The sequence below is a fragment of the Carcharhinus amblyrhynchos genome, chromosome 17, assembly GCF_965287045.1.
Source record: "Carcharhinus amblyrhynchos chromosome 17, sCarAmb.v2.hapA, whole genome shotgun sequence".
Taxonomy (NCBI): Eukaryota; Metazoa; Chordata; class Chondrichthyes; order Carcharhiniformes; family Carcharhinidae; genus Carcharhinus; species Carcharhinus amblyrhynchos.
Genome location: NC_137340.1, coordinates 19199452 through 19224698, shown reverse-complemented (window position 1 = coordinate 19224698; position 25247 = coordinate 19199452). Strand labels below are relative to the sequence as shown.

Here is a 25247-nt window from a genome sequence, read left to right as displayed (position 1 = left end):
CACTTCTGCTCTCTCACAGCCGGCTCCACTCCACCGGGTGGGGGGGTGGGGCTGAGCACATCTGGATGCGGGCTGGACCTGTTGCTGATGTGAGAATTAACTGCGGTTGGATTAACCCGGGCCAGTTTCCCCCAGCTGGGGAACCGTAATCCAGTCTCCTCTTTCTGTCTGTCTCCACCGTGGCCGTGCAGTGCAAGAGAGGGGGGGAAATCAAGCCAGCGACGTGTCTGAGAAGCAGCCTGATGCGGGGCGGAGAGAAAGCCCATTTATGGGAGAGTTTGCGGCTGGCCAGCGGCGCGCCAGCTGCAGGGATCCGGGTGTAGGATACTGCTGGACTGGAGGGGGCAAATTGGCACTGTTTCCCCCCCTCCGCCTTCCTCCTCCCTCCAGTGACAGCAAACCAGGATCAGCGCCAACTATGTGAGGCCACTTGCTTTTCCCCCTCCCCAGGCAACTGCCAGCAAATTCTGATTCAACAGTTGGCAAGGAACAAGATGCTGGCAAAGTTAAGTCATTAGATGAGATTCGTCACTTTGGGAAGTGTGTAGCCCTTGTCAGAGCAACTGGTCACTGACCCTGTAGCAGTCCCAGGAATACTTGTGAAATGAGTAGTCCACTAAAGCCCAGGCTGGGGATAGAGAGAGCAGACGCAGGGCTTGCTTCACCATGAGACTCTTGCATTTGGTGCACTTTGGTGCCGGATTACTCGCCATCGCAGCCGGGAATAGGAACTGCCCTGACTTGATCATAGATAGCTGCAGCTGTAGCAGCGAGCGCTCCAAGGGACCCAGCCGCCAGATTATCCGGATTAAAGTGGCGTGCAGTCACGGGGAGTTGTTAGAAACTTTGCAGTCCAGCCTCCTGCCTAACCAAACCGTAACGCTGTAAGTACTTGCATTTCCTCTACTGAACGGACCATCGCATCAGGGTGGATGCCGTTTACTGTCACTATTGTAAAACTGCAAATCTCCAGTGCAGTTTAACAATTGGGACTTACTACCTGTGCTTGTCAACAAACTGTTCACGTGTGAATAGAAAGTGCCCAATCCTTTCTTGTTGCCGATATAATTTAGAGGTTAATAAAATCTCCATTTCTCCGGTTAGTAGTGTACTTCGCTCCGTATCTTGGGTGTGTTATCCGATTGAGAATCCTTTTCTCCGCTTTCATGTAGTTTTGAAAGCGGACAGGAGTTCACATTTACCGGGTGTAAACCAGTGTGGGATGGCCTCATGACTCCACATGGCTTTAACGCACAAAATATTATTTTACTGTTTTCTGTTGACACCGGTGGTAATATCAGTGTAGCCTTTTATATCTTTACTGTTCCTTATTCTTTCTTTGCTGCTTCTATTATCTGTTCCCGGATTCCTTCCTTTTTTAGGCTTTGCTGCCTGAACTTCCAAATGTTTGCCTTTGGTGGGAGTGTCATTACCTTTTACTCAACGACTGTGTTGCTACAAGTTTTCTTGTTCCCTCACACCCGCACTTGGCTCTTCTGCATTTCACAGAATACCTACTGCTGTTGAAGAAGGCCATTCGGCCCACCGAGTCTGTACTGACAACAATCTCATCCAGGCCCTATCCCTATAACCCCACATATTTTCCCTGCTAATCCTCCTGACACTAAGGGGTAATTTATCATGGGCAATCCACCTAATCCGCACATCTTTTGAGAGTGGGAGGAAACCAGAGCACCCAAAGGAAATCCTCACAAACACCGGGAGAATATCTCTGTGGAGTTTGCACAGTCACCCAAACCCCTTTAACTGTTAATCCATTTGTTCAACTTGCCTCTGATTTTTTTATAACTCCTGATCAAACTGGAGCTGACCATGTTGATTGACTTCCTATCCGAGTTTCTTTTAAAGTGAGATTAACTTTCATGGCAACACCTGGTACTTTAATTGGTCAAATAATTAACTGACTCTGAAGTTCCGTTCTTTAACCCCTTCCCCACTATCCTGTTTCAAGGTTCCCCTTCACACTTATCTCCTTGACCAAGCTTTTGGTCAGCTGTTTCAGGATCTCTTTAACCTGGCAGTGTTAATTTTGTCTCATAGCAGTTCAATGAAACAATTTGGGGCCTCTTTTATTACATTAAAATACAAGTAGTAGTTATCTAACGCTATGACACACTGAGGGATCGGAAATCAGGGTCCCAACTTGATAAAGAACTTAACACAACAGGTAGTTTGGTTTATAGGACAGTGTGCCCTGTCTGAAATTTAATGGTGACGCCACATCCATTATGTTCCAGAACATAATATTAGGACCTGCTAACATTTACAAATAAAAAAAACAACCATTCTGATCCAACAGTGTCAGATTATTGAAGGCCTTTCTATGTACTGAGAGTTTACATTCAAATTACATTGAAATACATGGGTGTTCTATGAATTTTACAGGTAGCATGGCGGCGTAATGGTTAGTGCTGTTGCCTCACAGTGCCAGGGACCAGGGTTTGATTCCTGAGATTGGGTCACTGTCTGTTTGGAGTTTGCACATTCTCCCTGTGAATGAGTGGATTTCCTCCAGGTGCTCTGGTTTCCTCCCACAGTCTGAAAGACGTGCTAGTTAGGTGCATTGACCCGAACAGGCACCAGAGTGTGATGAATAGAGGCGTTTCACAGTAACTTCATTGCAGTCTGAATGTAAGCCTTACTTGTGACCAATAAATAAACTTTAAAGCTTTTAATGTAAATTTTAGGATGATACATCCTTAATTGATTCTTCTCATTTGTTCCATGCACCCATCAGCAAATAACAAGTACATTGAGAAGACAGGATTTGGCTGAATGCTGGGTTTCTGGTTATGTTACTCAGTCACTAAGGGATTTGTTTATAAAATTAATTTATTAGTCACAAGTAGGCTTACATTAACACTGCAATGAAATTACTGTGAAAATCCCCTAGTCGCCACATTCCAGTGCCTGTTCTGGTGCACTGAGGAAGAATTTAGGGTGGCTAATGTACCTAACCAGCATGTCTTCAGAATGTGGGAGGAAACTGGAGCACCTAGAGAAAACCCAGACAGACATGGGAAGAGTGTGCAAACTCCGCATATACAGTGACCAAGCCAAGAATTGAACCCGGATTGCTGTTGCTGTGAAGTAGCAATGCTAACCACTGTGCCACTTTTAACCCACACTTATCAGCACTTACACTACATGGAAGTAAATTGTTTTAGCTTGACACTTATCCAAGTAACACAGTGGCTACTACGTGACAATCATTTGTACAGATATGTTTCATGATGTTATATTTATGAGTTCCTTCATTGCATTTGAATTTTCAATCTTCATTTTGTACACTTTAATATTGTCATATTTTGGAACAAATTTCTACATTTCTGAAGAGTAATTTGCCTAAAAAGAGTGCTGGCTTCAGCATCTTGTAATTTAGGAACACATCTGAAGAATTGAGAATGACTATGGTAAACCCAAGTATTTCTTTTAACTAATTGACTTTCAGTAAAGTTGTCTTTGGGATATTAATGGGAGCGTGCTGCTTACTAGAGGTGCTGTCTTTATTGTTTCCTTCTTAACAAAATAAATATCACTGGTACTTTACCTGCTGCGAGAGTCTTGTTGGATACTATCACCATTTATATCAGCAAAAATTTATGACAGTTGTGTGCAAACGTCATTGGTAATATTACTTGTAAAAGTGTTCATGTCACATAATATGTTTTGATAAACATGTTTCCATTTCTAAATAATTACCTTCCCAAATGCTTGAACAAATAGTAGAAACTAGTGAGATTCCTCCTCACACTGAAATCCCTTAAAACCCTAACCAGATACAAAATTTGATCAAGTTTTAAATACCATATAGAAACCAGTATATATGCCATCAAAACAGTAAAAAAAACACTTGCAATGAACAGTTGAGCTGTAATTCTGAGCCAGTTTGTATGATCATACACTGCTTTCATTGTTCATGGTTAGCTGAACTGTTTGCCCAAAAACTTGTTTTTAACTGGCGCTATATCATTTATTGCTGTATTTAGTGAGAGGGTTTTGAATGGTCTATCTGTAAATGAGGGAGTTGTAAACATTTCACTTAAGGCAGTGTTGCATGCAATTATATCAGCACAAGTTTATTACAATGTTGTGTGCATATGTCATGAGTAACTGGTAGAGTCACTGTTAATCATTTCTGGTTTCCTTCTCAGCTTCATGGTCAGCACTTGTCCTGATTACTCATCTTTATGTCTCCTTTTACACGCTGGCCAGAATTTTACTGCCACGCCTGCCATGGGAATCGTAGCGGGCGAGGGGCGGACCATGAAAAGCTCCATTGACCTTGGGTGGGAATTTATGGTTCTGGGACGAGCGAGGCTGTAAAATCCTACCTGCTATGTTTCTCTTCACAAACTGTGTTTTATTCATTCTAATACATTTGCTTTGCTGACTTTGACTCAGCTTTCTCTTCCTGTCCCTCGTATGTTGCATCTAACACGTTCGGTCAGTTGCTCACCAGTCAATCGGAGTAAAAACTTGACTTCTGGATTCCCAGCAGCCAGCATATTGTAAAACTAAATAACACCACAACTTCCAGTTTATTACTGAAGTACTGAGAGAAAAAAAATCTAAAAAAGGTGTTCTTTGCTCTTTTTGTTTGTTTTGGAATGCAAGATTAAGTAACAATAATGGTAATCCCTATGTATTTTGCAGTAATGATCCATTTTGAATGCATATTCAGAAGATTAGTTAAAAAAAATATAAAGGATTGGTAACTTTTATGGACCACCTTACACTTTGTGTATCAGTTCCTGTGGAAAGACTGATGTGTGTGCATCACGAAGTGATTTATTGTCACATATTTTAGTTTACACTGAAAATTATTGTTTCTGTGTATTTTTGTGAAAAGTATTGAAGTAACGTATTATTCAGACTTTTTATTTCTACGATAAACTGTACCAACCCTCCCTGAAATGGTTTTTAAAATTGACAAAGAGATGTACTCCTGATGGTCAGTCATGAGAAACTTGGTTAGGATTCCACAGAAGTTAAAAGAAATAAAAATGAAAAAGAGATGTTGAACTAAAGTCAGCCAATGGCCTGGCTGTTGCAGTATCTTTAATGTAGAAGGTGGCAAAAAAGACATGTACAGTTCATGAAACTATTCAGTTAACTTAGTTAGCAAGGGTCTAATTATACACGAGTCTCGCTTTTCCTTCACTTTTGTGCTTATGAATTTGAGAGATAGTAGGGTACTTTGGTTCCATGTGTATGTTAATGACATCCACTTCTTCCTCTATCACCTCTTTTGATGTCTTGAATGCCCCTAATTTGTTCCATTGTTTGTACAACATCCATTATTCAATGAGCAGAAATTTCCCCTGCAACTAAATATTGGAAGGCTGAAGCCATTATCTTTGGTCGCTACCACAAATGCCATTCCCCAGCCAGTAGCTCCATGCCTAATGTCCCTGGCAATTATTGAACCAGGCCATTTGCAGCCTTGGTGTCATACTTGGGCTTCCAATCATGTATCTGCTTCATCACTAAGATTGCCTGCCACATCCTTCATAACATCATCTGACTCCTCTTTTGCTTCAAGCTCGTTTGCTGCTCAAATGCTCATCTGTGGTGTTGTTGGCTCCAGGCGTGACCAGTCCCCCATCTTCAAAATAATGCACTTTTGTTGGTTATAAAAAGGGGAGTTGTTTTATTTTAAACACATTTTAGGAAAAAAGAACAAAATGTGGTCCTTTGATTTTTAATGTTAAAGGTGTCTGCTACATTTGAAGGAAACTGGGCTTGCAGTCACTTCTGGTTTTCCTTTGGCAAGTTGATGTTATGGTTTGGAATTAGTACATTTTTTAATTCATTCATGAGATGTGGGTATCACTGGCTAGGCCTGAATTTATTGCCCGTCGCTAATTGCCTTGAGCAGGTGGTGGTGTGTTGCCTTGAACTGCTGTAGTCCATGTCATGTAAGCACATCCACAGGGTGTTAGAGAGGGTGTTCCAGGATTATGACCCAGTGACAGTGAAGGAAAGGTGATATTTCCCAGTCAGGATAGTGAATGACTTGGAGGAGAAGTTGCACATGTTGGTGTTTCCATGTTTCTACTGCCTTTGTCCTTCTAAGTGGCAGAAGTTGTGGATTTGGCAGGTGCTGTCAAAGATGCCTTTGTGAGTCCCTGCAGTGCATCTTGTAGACGATACAGACTATTGCCACTGTGCATCAGGGTGTGAATATTTAAAGATGTTGTGCTAATCAAGTGGATTGCTTTAGCCAGTTGGTGTAGAGACTCTTGTGTTGTTGGAGCTGCACTCATCCAGTCAGTGGACAATATGCCTTCACACTCCTGACGTGTGCTTTGTAAATGGTGGACAATCTTTGCAGCCAGTAAGCTGCCTCCTGACTCCCCAGAGTTCTCAGCCTCTGCGCTGGATTAAATTATACATGGGAGACTTTGACAAGTTATCACATTCTGTTCTTTTCGTACTAGTCAGTAGTTCTGAGTCAAAAACAGTTATCACTTGTGATGGACTCTTCTGCAGTTTATGCAACGTATCCCAAATTCCTGACCATGTTTGTGCAAAACTAAATGCCGTCTCATCCCATTTGCTTCAAACTGTTATTTGGAAAAATAAGGAGTGTATATGGTAACAGTATAGTACAACATAAAGTACCATTCTTTCAATCCTTATTTCTAAAGCAACATAGAGATCAACATTTAATTTAGGTTTCCAAAAACTGGAAGTCTGAAATAAAAGCAGAAAAGGCTGCAAATACTGAGCAGGTTGAGGATAATGAATAGTCTGATGAAAGGTCGTCGACTTGACCTGGCACATTTGTACTCCTTTTTCTCTCCATAGATACTGTCTGACCAGTGGAGCATTTCCAAAATTTCCTGTGTTTGTTTTCAATTAGACTTTCCTTTTTATTGGTCAAAAGTATATTAAATGCATGTAAACATGCAACAACAGGAGAGGCAGTTGGATTATAATTCCAATGGTGTAATGTTTCCATATATTTTACAGGGGCATTATTATCTTGAAAATGTTTTAAATTAGGTATCGTCATTGATACATAGAAGCTTATAAAAGACAGGGTAGATTGAGAAAGAATGTTCCTAATGGTGGGGTGTCCAGAATTAGGGGTCATAGTTTGAGGTTAAGAGGTAAACCTTTTAGAACTGAGGTGAGGAGAAATTTCTTCACCCAGAGGATGTTGAATGTGTGGAATTCTCTACTACAGGATATAGTTGAGGCCAAAATGTTGTCTGATTTCAAGAATAAATTACGTATAGTAATTTATACATATAGTAATTGGGGCTAAATGGATCAAGGGATATGGGGGAAGGAGGGATCAGGGTATTGAATTCGATGATCAAAATGAATGGCAGAGCAGACTCGAAGGACCGAATGGCTTACTCCTGCTTCTTGTTTCAATATTTCTATTTCTTAATTCAGGATGTACTAGGACAGGCAGCCTGGATGTATTATAAAGCTGGTTTTCAAAAATGTTGGCATAGAATACAACCCTTCAACATTTTTATGATTGAAAGGACTGATTATCTTGCCAGCTAACATACAAGCCATAATTGATTTTTAAAGGAAACTATGCTTTTTTTGGATAATGTCCTGGCAATCATTGCAAGCTCGAAGTCACAATGCTATCTACTTTTGGGTGGCGTGGTTGCATCACAGTGCCAGGAGTCTGGGTTTTATTCCAGCCTTGGTTGACTGTCTGGAATTTGCACATTCTGCCCATGTCTGCATGGGTTTCCTCCGGGTGCTCTGGTTTCCTCCCACACTCCAAAGATGTGTCAGTTGGGTGGATTGGCATTGGTAAATTTGTGGAGTTGCGGGGATGGGGTGGGCCTGGGTAAGATGCTTTTCAGAGAGTCACTGCATACACAACTGACCAAAATGGGATTCTATGGATTTTTTGAAATATTTTAAATTAAATGGAAACAGAAAACCAAAGTAACTTGTTGCGTGAGGGAGGTGTAAATTTAGTGATGAACACATTAATGCTGCTTATCAAGTCTGTCCCATAGCGGTACAAGTGGTGTTTTCATTTCCTGCTCGTTGCGTGAACTTGAGAAAAAATCTGAGCACTGTCACGTCCTCAAAAGCATAAGTGAGTTCTGCTGGCTTACTGTCCACTGCGATGTAACAATAGAAAATAAATTATTTTGAGAAACTTAGACATATGAGTATTGGAGCTACAGAGCTGATTATCCAATGTGGCAAGTAAATTGCATTGCAGAGTGGGGATGCAGAATGAGATATTCCCAATTTATTTGAATATATACAGCTTGCCTCCTTCTGGCAGAGATTTGTATCAGTTGATTTAATACTGCAGGGGATGTTTATACATCCCAGCAAGAGATCATGGTGCTATTTTAATTCTGTGTATAGCAGATGGGTTTTAAGCAAATTGAAGTCTCACCCCACCTCTGTGTGGTTGCAAGCACCTCTTCATTATGGTTAGCATCAGAATATGACTTGGTTATTCAAATAATAAATGGGGAAAGAAATAATCAGCAACCTAAAATATGCACTTGGGTACTAATGGAACAAGGAATTTAGATGAACATATCTGACTCAGCTCCTGGACCCTGTTTATTGTTCCTGCCAGTGACTTATGTTTTTGATGCAAGATAGCACTTGTTGGCTCATAGCTTAAGGTCTCACGTTGAGTATTTGTCAAATATTAACTATTCTGTTTGTAGTGGTACCACAGAATAGACCAATGAAGGGAGGGAGAACTTTTGTCAAGATCATCAAAATCCATGCATGAGAAACAAAAGATATAAAGAGACCATCTTTTTCCAGATGAGAGGATTCACAGAAATATTTGAGTGGCATGTTGGTACAGTGGTTAGCACTGCTGTCTCACAATGCCAGGTTCGATTCCGGCCTTGAATGACTGTGTGGAGTTTGCCCGTGTCTGCATGGGTTTCCTCCTGTACTCCAAAGATGAGCAAGTTGGGTTATTTGGCTGTGCTAAATTGTCCTATAGTGTCAGGGGGACGAGCAAGGTAAAATATGTGGGGCTATGGAGATAGGGTGGGATTGTTGTCATTGCAGGCTCAGTGAGCTGAATGGCCTCCTGCTGCACTGTAGGGATTCTGTGAAGTAGTTTTCCACAAAGAACGAAAATGAATGGCTACTGCAAGGGCAAGAAAACAACAAATGACATTTGGAACATGGTTATAATTAGGAGCTCTAATGTTCACCTTAAAGATTTTGAAAGAAGATATGAAGTTGGCATTGGATACTTTAGACTCTTTAAATATGAAGAGCAGAGTTTTAGACTTCCTTCCTCACTAGGTGCTGGGCAAGAGTGCAAAATTGTGTGGATGGGATTCCCTCCAGGATCCTGTCTGCCCTGATCCAGATACAATTTCACAGTGGGGTGAGCAGGGCCTCAGAGGGGAAGCCCATCCATGCCTCTATTAAGGTGCTTAAATAGCTCTATTCAGTACATGGGCCTATTAAGGGCCTTTTCCTTCCCAGCCTCAACTTTTAGGCTGGTGGGGGCTAGTTGGAGCAGGGTGTCAAACTGAAAAAGTCTCCATCTTGGGTGGGGAAAAGTAGGATGGATCACCTCAATTGATGGCCCCCTCATTTTTAGAGTGCCCTCCCCTCCAGGACTTGTATCTTCTGCCCCCTTTCATGCCTACTCTCCCTGACATCGAGCTTGCCCCCCCCCCCCCCCCCCCCGCCCCACCACCATTCTCCTCCTGCCTGATGCCTAAGAGTATCCCCCTACCCTCCCATTTCCAGGACCCCCAGCACTTAGCTGAAGTGCGGTCCTCGGACTTGGGTTCAAGTACTGTGCTGCCATTTATTTTCTCATCCGAGGTGTGCCCTCCATCCAAGGGTGGACAGAGGATTAGCCTGCTGCTAGTCAATGTTCAATTGAATGTAAAACATCAGCGGGCCTGTTAGGATTAATGGGATGCGTTTCCCACCACCTCAGCCCATGCCATCCTTAAAATACAGGCCTAGGTGCAAATTGCACACGTTCTCGGTATAATTGAACTAAGATATTGAAGCAGATATACAAAAGATTATAGTTGTCAATACAGAATGGGAGTTCCTTCATTTTCGCAATATATTTTTCATAGATTAACTTGCTAACATTTACTCAATTCATGTATGAATGTGAAACATTCACCAGTAAGCTTATAGAATAAACTTTCCACCTTAAAAATAAAATAATCAATTTGGAAGTCAAGACATGCTATTCTTTAAATAGCCAGCACACATTGCAAACTGCATTTACATTTGTCTTTTGTTGATCTACTCAAGATGATTTGATAAGAAAAACAGCCTGTAAATGTCTGTCATTCAACTGTCAAAGTTCCTGAAACTATCAAAAAACAAATGATTATTTTTCTTCTCCTTATTTGCCACTTCTCGTAAGTGTTCAAATTCTTATTGGGTATGATTACTTGGCACTGGCAACTCTTGCCCATTAAGCACGTGTGGGCGCAGGGAGTAAGTGACGGCGATGCTTGTCTGTCATGAAAGGCATCACAGGAAGTTTAATCCCGTCCTCAACCGTTGGCCACAAGCATACACTTCCCAGTAGGGGTCACTGGATCACAATCAGGAGCTCCGCACGAGTTCTTTTGGCATCCTTGAACCTGGCATATTTAGACTAATTGTTATACTGCCACTGCAGCCTTGCACAGTCTCCACTAACTCCACACAGACTGAACCCAAAACTTTCCAGCGTGACAGTGTCGCAAGATTTACCTCAAGAAACATGGAATCCAATGGATGGTTACTACTTGTTTTGCAACAGACACATTCACAACTTGGTATTCCTTCAAAGTAATTGTTTCCTGGCTGAGATATTTTATTGTTTATTTTCACCAACAGTGTCAGGTATTATTGCTGTGAGGCTTAGCTTGAAAAGCAGCTGGCATGGAGATCTCAGTCTGATCCCCTTTGCACTACATACATAAAAGAGGCATTTATGAGTTTGAAACTGTGATATATAAGCCAAGTCTGTAAACCAGCAGTGTGTGTTTGGGTTGCCCTTGCTCACATTTAATTTTACTTGTAAGAAACTCGATTTGTAATTGTAGTCTAAAATGTATGATCTGTCGTTTGTCCGTCAGGTGGAGAGATCAAAAACATACAGTAGTGACTTGTACAGTGCGTACCTCAATGGTAAAAGAGTTCTTTGTTCACTATGTGGCCTGCTGTACCAAATTACTTTGCCCATAGAGTGATGTTTCAGTTTCTAGCAAGTGAGAGCTTGCCTGTGGATCCAGCCCTGCCTTGGCATGAGGAGAAGCATCTGGAACAAGTTTAAATTCTAACAGCATCCTTGTAGAGTATCGTCTACTTCAAATAGTCCGGCAAGAGAAGATTATCTTAAAATTAAGACATCATCATTTTTGTTTAAGAAGTTTGCTTTGACGTTTATCATGCTGTGCTGGGTATTACTGACTACCTACAGATTGATGGGACTGACCCAGTAAATACTCGAGCTATAAACAGGGGCTAAAGATTAACTTCAATGTGCATATAGTTGTAATTACTGAAAGTAGAGTTGCCTGTGGGATATGAAGCTTTGTATAGCATCAGAATTGAAGTGAAATGGAAGGCTTCTAGCATTAGACATTTTGGGTGCGGTTTTAATTCGAGAATTTATTGTAGTACATTGTACAATATACAAAGTGTGGCCCAGTGGCACAATGGTGCCTCACAGCATCAGGTACCTGGGTTTGATTCCTGGTTTAGATCACTATCAATGCAGAGCTTGCATGCTCTCCCTATGTCTGCGAGGGTTTCCTCCAGGTGCTCTGGTTCTCTCCCACAGTAGGCAAGACGCGTTGGTTAGGTGCATTGACCATGCTGAATTCTCCCTCAGTGTACCCAAACAGGCGCCAGAGTGTGGCAACTAGGGGAGCTTTCACAGTAACTTCATTGCAGTATTTATGTAAGCCTAACAAGTGTCTTACATTAAGTTGATCTTTTTCTATACCCTAGCTATGACTGTAACACTACATTCTGCACTTTCTCCTTTCCTTCTCTACGAACAATATGCTTTGTCTGTATAGCACGCAAGAAACTATACTTTTCACTGTATACTAATACATGTGACAATATTAAATCAAATAAACTTTGATCATCTTGACTAATTATGTGAGATATAATTCTAATTAAGAATGACTAATAAATGTATATGAGAACTCTTGTCGCTTGATATGTTTTAAAACTTGCTTGTGCAATGGATAAACTCAAATGCATGGATTTGGAAAACCAAGAAATAGTTTTTTTTGGTCATTTAAAAAAAACACAAAGAACAATGAACTTGCATTCTAGCATCCTTTGCATCATCCAGAAACTCTAAAGTCCTTTATGGCCAAAGAATTATTTCTGAAATGTCAGTACTATTATTGAGGAGACAAATGCAGTATGCATTTTGTGCAAAGCAAGATTCCATGCCATTTAAGAAAGGAATGATCAGTTAATCTTTTTCTATTTATCATTATTTAGAATTTAGCTAAAGTTATGAATAAATTTATTTATAATATTGTAATAATATTAGAAATAACTTTATATTTATAAATATATTTAATATTTCTAATAAATTTTGGAGCAAGGTTGATTTATGTTTTGTCAAATTGTAAGCTAGAAAATGAAAACAAAGTTATTGATGTTATAACATCAGGGTTTAGATCAAAGTATAAATATCCTTAAAGGATTGTCATGATTAAAATGAGTTACGCTAATCAGCATTCCAAAATACAACTCCTTGAAAAGAAAATGGAAGTGGCGAATCCAATGATATCAAACTGGTGTCAGAGCCTACCCTGTCCTGAACCCTGCCCCCCAGCACTGTGCTGAGGCACTGCCTCCAGGTCAGGGAGCGGTGTCAGGAGCCAATTCCTAGATACTATCAGGGTATGACCCTCTCCCACCTTGCAGGCAGTAGTTAACTGTGTGCCCCTTGTGGGTTCTGTTCACTAGTTCCCCGTCTTACAAATCCTGTTGTAAGTCCTGTTGATGTGACTTCACACTGGTGGGAAGTGGGGAATTCCCTACATAAGGGGAATGATACAGTGGGGAGCCCCACTCCGTACATGGTGATGTATTTTCATGGCACTCATGTCATTGCATGGCAGGGACCCCATAATGTCTCTGGCTGTTGGTGGGGATAATTGAGCAGGGAAATCCTGCCAGCTTAAAAGCCATTTTGGGATGCATCCCCCCCCCACTCCCCCACCCCCCCACTCCTCACTGTGAAGGCAGGACTTTATCTTCAAAGAATTGCAAATTGGCCGCACTACCAATACTGTCATGTACAGATGCATCTACAGCAGGTCGATTTAGTTTGGACAAGGTCAGTTAGGCTTTTCCCTGTTGCTGGCTCTCTCACCATCTGCTACCACTGACCTAGTCTAGCAACTGTGTCCTTTAGGACTTGGCCAACTTGGTCAATAGTGGTGTCACCAAGCCACTTTTGTTGGTAGACATTGCGCTCCCACCCAGAGTATGTTTTTGGACTTGACACCCTCAATGCTTCTTCCAAATGGTGTTCAAAATGGAGGCGTACCGATTTGTCAGCTGTGGGGATTGGGTGGGGGATAGTAGGTGGTAACCTGCAGGAGGTTTCCTTGTGCATGTTTGACCTGATGCTGTGAGACTTTGCAAGGTCTGCAGCCAATGTTGAGGATTCCCAAGGCAACTTATCTCCCTGTTGTCTACTGCTGCGCCACCACTGCTGATGGGTTGTCCTGCCAAGGCAGAGGGCTGGTGAAGGTAGTGTCTGAGAAATTGTCCATCAGATTTTGATTTCATTCTTTGAGTGATCAATTGCTCAAACTCCTGACAATACATATTCAGACACGTGGTATTTTTCAACTTGTCATGAAAAAATGGACTTAAATTCGTGTTAGTTGCAATAAAGAACATCTTGCCTGTAAACATGCATTCATTTCCAATACATCCTTGCAGACCCAACAATTAACAGATGTTTCACAGCTTGGTGTGGTCCTGCTCTGACCAAAATAGCAAAAAACTACAAACTGTCGTGAATGAAGCCCAGTCCATCATGTAAACCAGCCTGTATCCATCGACTCCATTTACATATCTTATTGCCTTGGAAAAGCAGCCAACATAATCAAGGACCCCATGCAGCTGGACATTCTCTTTCCCACCTTCTTCTATGGGGGAAAAGATACAAATGTCTGAGGTTATGGGCCATCAGACTCAAGAACAGCGTCTTCCCTGCTGCCATTAGACTTTTGAATGTACCTACCATATATTAATCTGATCTTTCTCTACGCCCTAGTTATGACTGTAACACCATATTCTGCACCCTCTCTTTTCTGTCTCCACGATGTATGCTACAAATGGTATGCTTTGGCTGTATAGCACACAAGAAACAATACTATTCACTGTGTCCCAATACATGTGACAATAGTAAATAAAATCAATTCACAGGTTGGCAGAGAAATTTCTTGCTCCCACTCCCAGCCACCACTTTGTCTGGAGAGCAGTGGGAATCCTGTTAAAAGACAGGCCTGAACGTGATTTCTACTGACAATGAAGTATGCCATAAATTCATAGAACATTAGCCATAACAACTACTCAGAGGCTACTTCTCCTTCTAGTCAATGCATTTTCATGTTAATTCACCAACAGCTAAAACTGCATTATAGTTTGAGAGTTTGTATTAATACTCCTCAAAGTTATTTAATGCTTGTAAAATACATTTCGACTGAATAACAAACGGGCATAAGAATAACCCGCAGTCTGAAGTTGGGACTGCAGTTGTTTACACAAGAATTCGACAAGAATTTTGGAGTGACTGCAGGAAAAGCACACTTACCCTGAAATTCTTTTTGTTTTCTAATAATTTTTAGGTCTGCTGCACAGTTTGTTATCTTACATTTTTCCTTCCATGCACTTCCGTTATTTCAGGAACCATTGTTTCCTGCAAACTGTATTTTAGATACTTGCTCAGGAAATAAGATCATTGTATCTTCAGAATAGTCAAGTTGTGAATCTGGTGCTGCTTAGTAGCAAAGGTGTCTCTCTTGTGTGATATTGTTCATTGCTAAGATTTGAATATCTGTTTATTTTAGTTTGCTTCTTGCTCTCATACGTTTTCATAACAGATTTTACATCATGCAAATGTTTCATTAGTTTTAAACCTTTCGCATTCAGCATCCAACAGCAATTTGCTGTCGTACCCCTTTTTGCATTAATTGGGAAAAGGTTTCATTGAAGGAAAGGTGCATTTGAAATGAGTTGCGATTTGAGTGCAAGGACACTGCCAAGTGAGCAGTTTTGCATTTGGCCTTGCATTCACAAATCTTTGCTGAGAAAAGAAATGGATTCAATTAAAAGGACATTAACTGCTGCCTTATGAATATTGCAATTATGTTCACAAAAGCACAAGTTCATAATACTTTGAGTAATAAAGATTGGCAAAAATGAGGTATCGCCTGGCATTGCAATTAAGGAAGGTGTACCGGATGCACAATAAGGACTAGTTAGAAGACTAATGGTAATTTAACATTTAAAAGTGGGGATCATTTTTCACTGAATAAAAAATATATGCAAATAAGTTGCCACAAAGTACAAATAATTTATTTTGTACTTATAAAATTGATGCCCATGGAATAAAAGGCTCATTGGCAGTAGGATACAATGTTGACTGAGTGGCAGCAAACAGGGAGTAATGATGAATGGTTGTTATTCGGACTGGAGGAAGGTATACAGTGGATTTGCCCAGGGGTCCATATTAGGACCACTGCTTTTCTTCATCTATATCAAGGATCAATAGAGCACAATTTCATAATTTGCAGATGATACAAAATTTAGAAATACTGTGAGGAAGATAGCGATAGACTTCAAGACGACATACACAGGTGGTGGAATGGGCAGGCGCATCCTGGTCAAATTTAATGCAGAGAAATGCAAAGTGATATGTTTTGGTCGGGAGGCAATATGAAATCAAGGACACGATTCTAAACGGGACACGGAAACAGAGGGACCTGGGGTAGATGCGCACAAATCATTGAAAGTGGCAGGGTAAATGAGAAAGTGGTTAAAAAGATGCATGGTATTCTGGGCTGTATAAATAAATAGAGGAGGGGGAGTTTTTTGGTTGTTCTCATGCTGGTGGGATTCTCTGCAGTGAACAGAGATTTGGCTGAGTGCAAAATTCTCTGTCCTTGCTGGCAGCAGTGGCAGGACATGAACGGCCGGAAAATTTTGTACTCGATCGAGTACAAAAGCAGACAAGTTATGATGGGCCTTTGTAAAACACTTGTTCAGCATCAATTGGAACATTGTGTCCAATTCTGGGCAGTGCAGTTTAGGAAGTTTGTGCAGGCTTTAGAGAGGGTGGAAAAGATTCACAATAATGGCTCCAGAGATGAGAGAATTCAGTTACATCGATAGATTGGAGAAGCTTGAGTCATTCTCCTTTAGAGTAGGGAGAATTCAGAGAAGATTTGATGGCGGTGTTCAAAACTAAAAGTAAATAGACTGGAATTGTTCCCACTGGGAGAAGAACCAGATGACCCTGATATCGGGTGAATAGCTAAAGAGCCAAAAGACAAATCTTTCACACAGTGAGTGCTTATGATCTGGAATGCACTGCCTTTGAGTATGGAGGAGGCAGGTTCAATTGTGGCTTTCAAAAGAGAATTGGATTAGCACTTCAAAGGGGAAAAAAAACTGTCAGGCCACTGGGAAAGGATAGGGAGTGGGATTGCTCAGTTGGACTTGCAAAGACTTGGCAGGGCTGTGATGGGCCGAATGGTCTCTTTTGTGTGCTTTAGCTATTCTTTATGATAATCGATTTTGCAGCAAAATTGAAGTCCAGTGTTCGTGTGGGCACAAAATTGGTAAGGGAATGGAAGCAGATATCAATGGTGAACTGGTAGCTGTGCGCGCCCCCCCCCCACCCCCCCAATAGTTGTAACAGGACTCCTGTCCTTTTGATCTGTTAATAACCTGGACTTGTGTACATAAGGCATCATTTCAAAATTTGTAGATCATTTGAAACGCAAACATTTTCCAAAAATAGCAAAGGGCTTCAGGATGTTGTAGGCAGACTGTGAAATGGGCAGATTAAATTTTAATGCAGATAAATGTGGAATGAATAAATTTTGGTAGAAAGAATAAGGTGGGGCAATATAGCCTAAACAGTACAATTTTCAGGGAACTGCAGGAATAAAGAGACCTGGGTACCTACTCAAATCTTTGAAGGTGGCAGGATAATTTGAAAAGTTTGTTAAAATTGCTATCAGATCCTGGGCTTCATGAACAGGAACATATTGCAAAAGCAAGGAGGTTGTGCTAAGTGTTTAGAGAACACTGGTTAACTCCAACAAGAGCTTAACCAGTACTGGGTGCCACATTTATAGAAGGATATCAAAGTCTTAAGGAGGATGCAAAGGAGGTTTATGAGAATGGTAGCAGGGACAAAAGACTTCAATTATTTGGAAGAATGAATGGAACTAGGGTTGTCTTACATAGAGCAGAGGAGGTGGAGGGGTGATTTGTTAGTGTTAATCTCATTGATTTTGCTGGAGTGAGTAAGGATAAAATGTTTCCAGCAGCAGATCAATGACCAATGGACAAAGATTTCATGTAATTGGCCAAGGAACTAGTGACAATATGATGACTTTTTTTGTTGCAGCGAATGATGAGGATCTGGAATGCACTGCCTGAAAGGCTGGTAAAACTAAATTCAGTAACAACTCTCAGAAGGAAATGGATAAATACATGAAGTGGAAAGATTTGCAGTGCTTTGGGAAAGAGCGAGAGAGTGGGACTAATTGGATAACGTTTTCAAAGAGCCGGCTCAGACACAATAGGCCAAATGATTCTATCAGCTGTTTAATATGTGCTAGGCTGATGAACTACTTTAATTGGAAGATCTCAACAATGTAGAAAATTGACACATTAGGGAAATATTCCTTCTATGGTACAAACTCTCTCGAAATTTCAGCATGATTAGCCAATCCAGTATTGGCACCCCAGCTTTGGCACTTCTGCAGTTTTAGAACTGTGGTAAAATGTGTGTAGACATGAGAGAACCAAAGAAACAGGAATGAGATAAAGTTAGATTATAGAACATAGAACAGTACAGCACAGTACAGGTCCTTCGGCCCTCTGTTGTGCCGAGCTATGTCTGAACCCAAGTTCAAGCTATCCCACTCACTTTCATTCTGGTGTGCTCCATGTGCCTATCCAATAACCACTTGAAAGTTCCTAAAGTGTCCGACTCCACTATCACAGCAGGCAGTCTGTTCCACACCCCAACCACTCTCTATCTAAGTAAGGAATCTACCTCGGACATCCCTCCTATATCTCCCACCATGAACCTTATAGTTATGCCCCCTAGTAACAGCTACATCCACCCGAGGAAATAGTCTCTGCGTGTCCACTCTATCTATCCCCGTCATCATCATATAAACCTCTATCAAGTCGTCTTTCATCCTCCTCCGCTCCAAAGTGAAAAGCCCCAGCTCCCTCAACCTTTCCTCATAAAACCTACCTTCCAAACCAGGCAGATTCTGCTAAATCTCCTCTGCATTCTCTCCATTGCTTCCAAATCCACCTTGTAGGGAGGTGACCAGAACTGCGCACAACATTCCAGATATGGTCTCACCAAGGTCCTGTATAGTTGCAGCGTAATCCCACAACTCTTAAACTCAAACCCCAAAGTTTAATCTTCAAAGTTTAAATATTAGTGTCACAAGTAGGCTTACATTAACACAACAATGAAGTTACTGTGAAAATCCCCTAGTTGTCACATTCCGGTGCCTGTTCGGGTACATTGAGGGAGAATTTAGCATGGCCAATGTACCTAACCAGCACATCTTGTGGATTATGGGAGGAAACCTGAGTACCTGGAGGAAACCCACATAGATACGGGGAGAACATGCAGACTCCACACAGACAGTGACGCAAGCCGGGAATCAAACCTGGACCCTGGCGCTATGAAGCAGCAGTGCTAGCCATTGTACCACTATGGTTTATATCAGCAAAAAGCACTGGAGAGATTTTTGATGAATGTATTAAGTGTTTGTACAACCTTTTTCTTTGACCACAGTTTTGGTCACCTGGTATCTTCTTCGTGTCACATTTTGATGATGCTTCTGCGAAATGCCTTGGGTCATCTTACTGCACCAGAGTTTGCTGCAAAAGTGCACATTGTCAAGCTTTATATATAATTATTATGTATTTACGCATGAAATTATGCAAGTCTAGAACAAATTATGGTAAATGCTGCGTGAGGAATAAAATACATTGCTTGCAAGATAATGAAAGTAAGGGCAGTATTTGAGCTCTCCATGCAGTCTCCACACCACCCCTCAACCCCACTCCTTCCTGATCTAACATTATAAATCTCATCCTATTTTCAGTTGTCTTCAGCTCTGACAAAGAGTCATCTAAACTCAAAACATTGGCTCTATTTGCTCGCCACAAATGCTGCCAGATCTGCTGAGATTTTCCAGCATTTTTTGTTTTTGTTCCAGATTCCAGCATCTGCATTAATTTGCTTTTATCTGACTATAACTTGTTTGAAGCACGTCATGAACACTCTATGGGAGCAGTGGAACTTGAACCTAGTGTGTCTGGTCCAGAGAAGGAGACCCTACCTACTGAGCTTCAAAATTCTTAAACTAAATGTTGATAATCAGGGACTACTTTTGCTTGTGAGGTGAATATGGTTACTTCTGCACTAAATGTGAGTGGCATGATGGCAGAGTGGTTAGCCTTGCTGCCTCACAGCTCTAGGGACCCATGTTCAAGTCCAGCCTCAAGACACTCACTCTGTGTGGAGTTTGCATGTTCTCCCGTGTCTGTGTGGGTTTCCTCTGGGTGCTCCGGTTTCCTCCCACAATCCAAAGATGTGCAGGTTATGTTGATTGGTCATGCTAAATTGCCTCTTAGTGTCAGGGAGTTGAATATGGTGGGTTATGGGGATAAGGCCTTGGGTGGGGGCTGTTGTCGGTGGAGGCTTGATAGGCCGAATGGCCTCCTTCTGCAGTGTAGGGATTGTATGGTTCTATTTAATGATTCTAAGAAGCACGGAGCATGAATATTTGGGCTGAATGGCCAATTTTTATACTCTTATATCCTGTGGTATTTGGAAGCATCTTATTAAATTTCATATTACAGCTAAATTGATCTTAAGTATTCTAACTTCAAGGTAGAACCGCAAAGCTCAACACGAAGCAGGTAGAAATCGCAAGTTACTCCTTTTTGTCTCTGACCATGTATGGGAATGCATACAAATTTGATTATATGCATCGATATTCTATTTTGTGTGAAAAACTATTAAAAATCTTCAGTGAATTATTATGACATAGCAGCGATATCGTGATAGTTATGGTTTTTGCTGTAGACATGGACACAATAAAGGGAATAAAAGCAGAATCCACACACCATTAACCAGCTTTTCATTCTGATGAAAAGACATCTGCCATTTTATTCTGTACCTAAGGAGGGACAGGATTGTTGAGAAACTGAAGGATTTCTTAGAGAATGTGCATGAAAAGATGTACACTTGAAAATGTCCTGAAGGAGTGTTCTAATTTAGTGCAGAGTGCAATTTTGAGTACAGCGTTTATTTATAAAGCTCTGAAAGGATTCGGAAAGCGTCATAACCTATGGGCTAGTTTCTGCTATTGAGAATTTTAAGGTTGTCTTTCGTGCTGGGTATTGCAAAGAATGTTACATATAGCCAGATGTGAAATACAATGGACACTAAATAAGCATGAAAGACTAAATAATTCTGCTGAGGGCAGACAGCAATACAATTTATAGGTTAGGGACAGCTTGCAACTTCAAGGAGACAAAATACACTAAGAATGAATCTATGATTCATCATCATTTGGGATGTGATTTTAATTGGCATTTTGGCATTTCAACAAATAAAGACAATTCTTTAGGCAATGTAGCTGTCATGCCTTAATTCCAAGTTCAAGGGTTCAATTTTAGATTTGATTTGATTTATTATTGTCACATGTATTGGCATGGAGTGAAAAGTATTGTTTCTTGCATACTCTACAGGCAAAGCATACAGTTCATAGAATACATAGGGGAGAGGGTACAGAATATAGTGTCACAGTCACAACTAGGGTGTAGAGAAAGATCAACTTAATATATGGTATGTCCATTAAAAAGGCTGATGGCAACAGGAAAGAAGTTGTATGTGAACACAGACTTTAGTATCTTTTTCCTGGTGGAAGAAAGTATGTCAGGGGTGCACGGAGTCCTTGAATATGCTGGCTGCTTTCCTGAAGTAGCAGGAAGTGTAGACAGAGTTAATAGATGGGATGTTCGTTTGCGTGATGGACTGGGCTACCTTCACAACCCTTTGTAGTTTCTTGCGGTCTTGGTCAGAGCAGGAACCATACCAAGCTATGATACATCCAGAATGGATGCTTTCTATGGTGCATCTGTAAAAATTGGTGAGCGTTGTAGATGACATGCCGAATTTCCTTAGCCTTTTGAGAAAGTAAAGGCGCTGGGGGCTTTCTTAACTGTAGTGTAAGACTGAACTAAAATTTGCACTAAATAGTGAATCTTTAAATGGGCCACAGGAGCAGAGAGACTTAGGATTCAGGTACATTAATGTTTAAAGGCAGACGAACAGACAAGCTGTAATCTTATAATAAAAAGAATGTTTGGCTTGATAAATGTGAGCAAACAGTATAAAGGCAAAATAATGCTAACCCTGTCGGAATTATTAGTTACAATTAGCTTATTGTATTCTGTTTTGGGTGCCTTACTTCAGGAAGGATGTCAGGACCATGGAGAGGGTGTGGAAGAGATTAATTAAGATTACACAAGGGATGAGAGGCTTTAGGTCTGAGGTGAGATTGGCAAAATTAGGATGGTTTTCTTTAAAACACAGGAAGTTAAGATCAGTCCCTAATAAAGGTGCTGACAATTATAATAGGTTTTCACCATATATATGGAGACCATTCCTTTATTTGGTGAGCTGGTGATGAAAGGCATAAATGTAAGACCTTCCCCCAAAATGATGTGGTGTGTTTGAGAGACTTTTGTGGATGCCAAGTGTTGGTAACATGTGAGATGGTTTAACTAAAGCAACATCTTGGAAAAAGGAAGTGAGTAACTACTTTAAAAAATATGTATCTGTGTTGTGTAGAATGAATAATTCCACTTCAAGTCAAAAGCTTTCTCTGCATCTAATGAGATCGCTAAGTTATCTCTCGCCTGCTTTTGGAAGACCAATAATATTTAATAGTTTCTTAACATTGTTACATGAATCTCGGCTCTTTATGAATCCAGTCTGATCACCCTGGATAATTTGAGGGGAGGATTTGGGCGCAGTGCCAGGATTTTCAACAATTTCAAATTTATATTCAAGAGTGGCATTGGCCTACAGGATGTACATTCCTCAGGGTTCTTAACTGTTTTCAAAATTAAGGAAATATTCGCTTCTCAAAGTGATTGAGGTAGCTTGGAATGAATGGCTGGACATACTGGTCATTGGCAAGTCTTTAAATTCCTTATAAGATTTGCTCCTAAACCCATCAGGCCCCTGGAGCCTTACCAGACTGAAGATTCCTTGTAAAAAAAAACTTCCTTTTACAAAAAAGCGCATTTAGGGCCAATCTTAGGTCTACAGAAATTGTTGCAAGTTTAAAAGAAAGGGGAAAAAAAGGGCTTCGTTTGTATTAGTGCATCTCCAGACTGAGCTGTTTTATATAAATTGGCACAGAAGCTTTTAAATGCCTTAGTAATACCTTCTACCCATTACCCTGGAATATAGCACAGAGGAAATAGTTCTAGAATGTACCTACTTCTTAATAAGGAGAGCCAATTATCTAATCTTATTCTATATGCTGCAGATGTTTGGGCTGGGGGTGGGTGGAGGGGGAGTTTAAGTGGATACAAGTGCTTCATGAAAGTCCGCTGACGGGAGATCTTGTTAACGGTTATAGGGTCTAGGTGAGATTATCCCCGTTATTGTTTAAAGTAGCTATTGAGCGCCCCGTGGAGGCAATTAGACATAATCCTTCAGTACTTAGGTTGTCTAGTGGTTGAAAGCAACAGAAAATCATGTGATACGTGGATGAAGTATTGCTATTTATGTTGAAGCCAGTTTTCCTGTTCCTGCTAATATTGATGCTGTGGGTGTTTGGCTCCTCTTTGAGCTATAAAATTAATTTCACAAAATTTGAGGCTCTGCATCAGGGAGACTCCTGCTGCACCCTGTCCCAACCACCTTGCTCTCTTCCCCTTTAGATGGTACCCTCAGGGGTTACTTATTTGGGCATTTCCATTAACCTCTAATTCCAATAGACATATGAGGTCACCCCCCACCCCATCCCATCCCATCCCTCGCATCTATTAAGTGGGCCTACATTTTTGGTCCTCCTTACTGATATCTTGGCTGGTGAGGATAGTAATGATTAAAGTGAATGTGAATGTGCTGCCTATATTGTTGTACCCTTTCAAGATACTACCAATTTTGCTTTCTGTTAAGGTCTGAAAGGAAATCAGTGGGGTGTTTAGCTCCTTTATATGGAACAAAACAAGACCTTTTGCAGTTTCTTAGATTAAAGGGAGGGTCTAGGGGCACAGCCAGAATATAGGAGGGTCTATCCTGTATCTTAAGCTTGCTGATAAATACAGACATTGTAATATTTTAAGTTGGGTCTCCTTTGTTCTATTACAGATTTGAGATTACATTGGCATTTTCCCATACACTGCTCCAAGTTTCCTCATCAATATTCACTACAATCTTTCTCACAAGATCACAGAGTCTCCAGCATATTCACACAGGGTCTAAAACATAATCTGTCATAAAACATGCCGATTAATTGCCTTGTTTACATAGATAACAGGGTCCCCCTGGAAGATCCCCACCCCATCAACCAATGGTGAGCCACCTCCACTGTGGAAAAATGCGCTAATCCAGCCCTAATCTAACCCTATCCAATCTGGTTCCTAACCAGGTTCTGCTTCAGCCCAGAGACTCTCAAAGCTGCTTAATTTATAGTTTTAAAAAGAAGCAAGCATGAACAATGGGCATGATTACTCCTCTATGTGCCAGTCAATTAAATTGCTAGCAGCCTCGAAAGAAAACTCAACCTGCACTAAATATAGGCCTGTGATATTCAATTCCTCTGAAAGAAACAATCATCAATACATCATTGTAAAATTTTTAGCTGTGGCAAAAGCAACCAAAATTTCTTGTGGCAAGGTTGTGTTCTTTGTTGGAAATGTATTGGTTGTTCCTATCACTATATCTGATTTTTGAGTTACTTTAATGCTTGCACATTCTGTCCAGGTTACTGTGAAAACTACTTTCTTCATCACCACTCCCAGCCCCATCAGTTCATGCTGCCATTCTTCACCCATCCTGTTCATACTGGCAGTCTTCATTCACTTTTCTCCACATTCACAGTAGATTCTCCACCCTTTGGTTATCATTTGTGCTACTTGACCTTAACACTAGAATTATGAGGCAGGTTCATTAACATCATGCAGCACAGAAAGAGACTATGCATTTCATCATGCCTGGACTGCCTCTTTTTCAGAGAATTATCTAATTACGCCCGCTCCCCTTAGTTTCTTCTCATAAATGTACAGGTGGGATTTTCCAGCCCTTCCTGCTAGCGGGATCTTCTGGTCCTGCAGAATTTGCCCTCCTGCTGTGCGTTCCCTGACAGACCACGCAAACTGCCATTGACACAAGAACAGAAAATGCTGGAAAATCTTGGCAGGTCTGACAGCATCTGTGGAGAGAGAACAGAGTTAACACTTCAAACCTGGCTGACCCTTCGTCAGAGCCAGCATCTGCAGCAATTTGCCTTTGTCAAATTGCCATTGACTTTGGCAGGACTGGAAGATTCCACCCGCGGATGACAGCTGGCTGACTCTGCCATGGGAAAACTTGCTGCGTAGGAGCTGGAAAATTCCAGCCTACAATTTTTGTTTCAAATGTTTGCACTGCCCTCTCAATTCCCGATCATCATAATTTACTGCATTAAAAAATAAGTTCTCCTCATGTCACTTCTGATTATTTTGATAGTTACCTTAAATCTTTGTCCTCAAGCCTTTGTCCCTTCTGACAGCTTATTTTTATTTATTGAAATGCTTCATAATTTTGAACACCTTTATTATATCTTCCCTTACCTATTTCTTGTTCAATGGAGAACAATTCCAGCTTCTCAAACCTGAAGGCCCTCATTGTGATACAAATTGAATCAACATAGAATCACAGAATACTACCGTGCGGA

At 40.9% G+C, this 25247-nt stretch overlaps 1 protein-coding gene across 1 annotated transcript in view; it reads left to right on the top strand.

Annotated features, from left to right (window-relative positions):
• Positions 1–401: 401 nt before the first annotated feature.
• Positions 402–25247, top strand: part of adgra1b (adhesion G protein-coupled receptor A1b) — a 483085-nt gene continuing 458239 nt past the window's right edge. The window contains exon 1 of the mRNA XM_080205590.1: positions 402–884. Within this exon, the coding sequence (XP_080061716.1) occupies positions 667–884 (218 nt within the window). The 5' untranslated portion in view covers positions 402–666. The remainder of the gene's footprint in view (positions 885–25247) is intronic.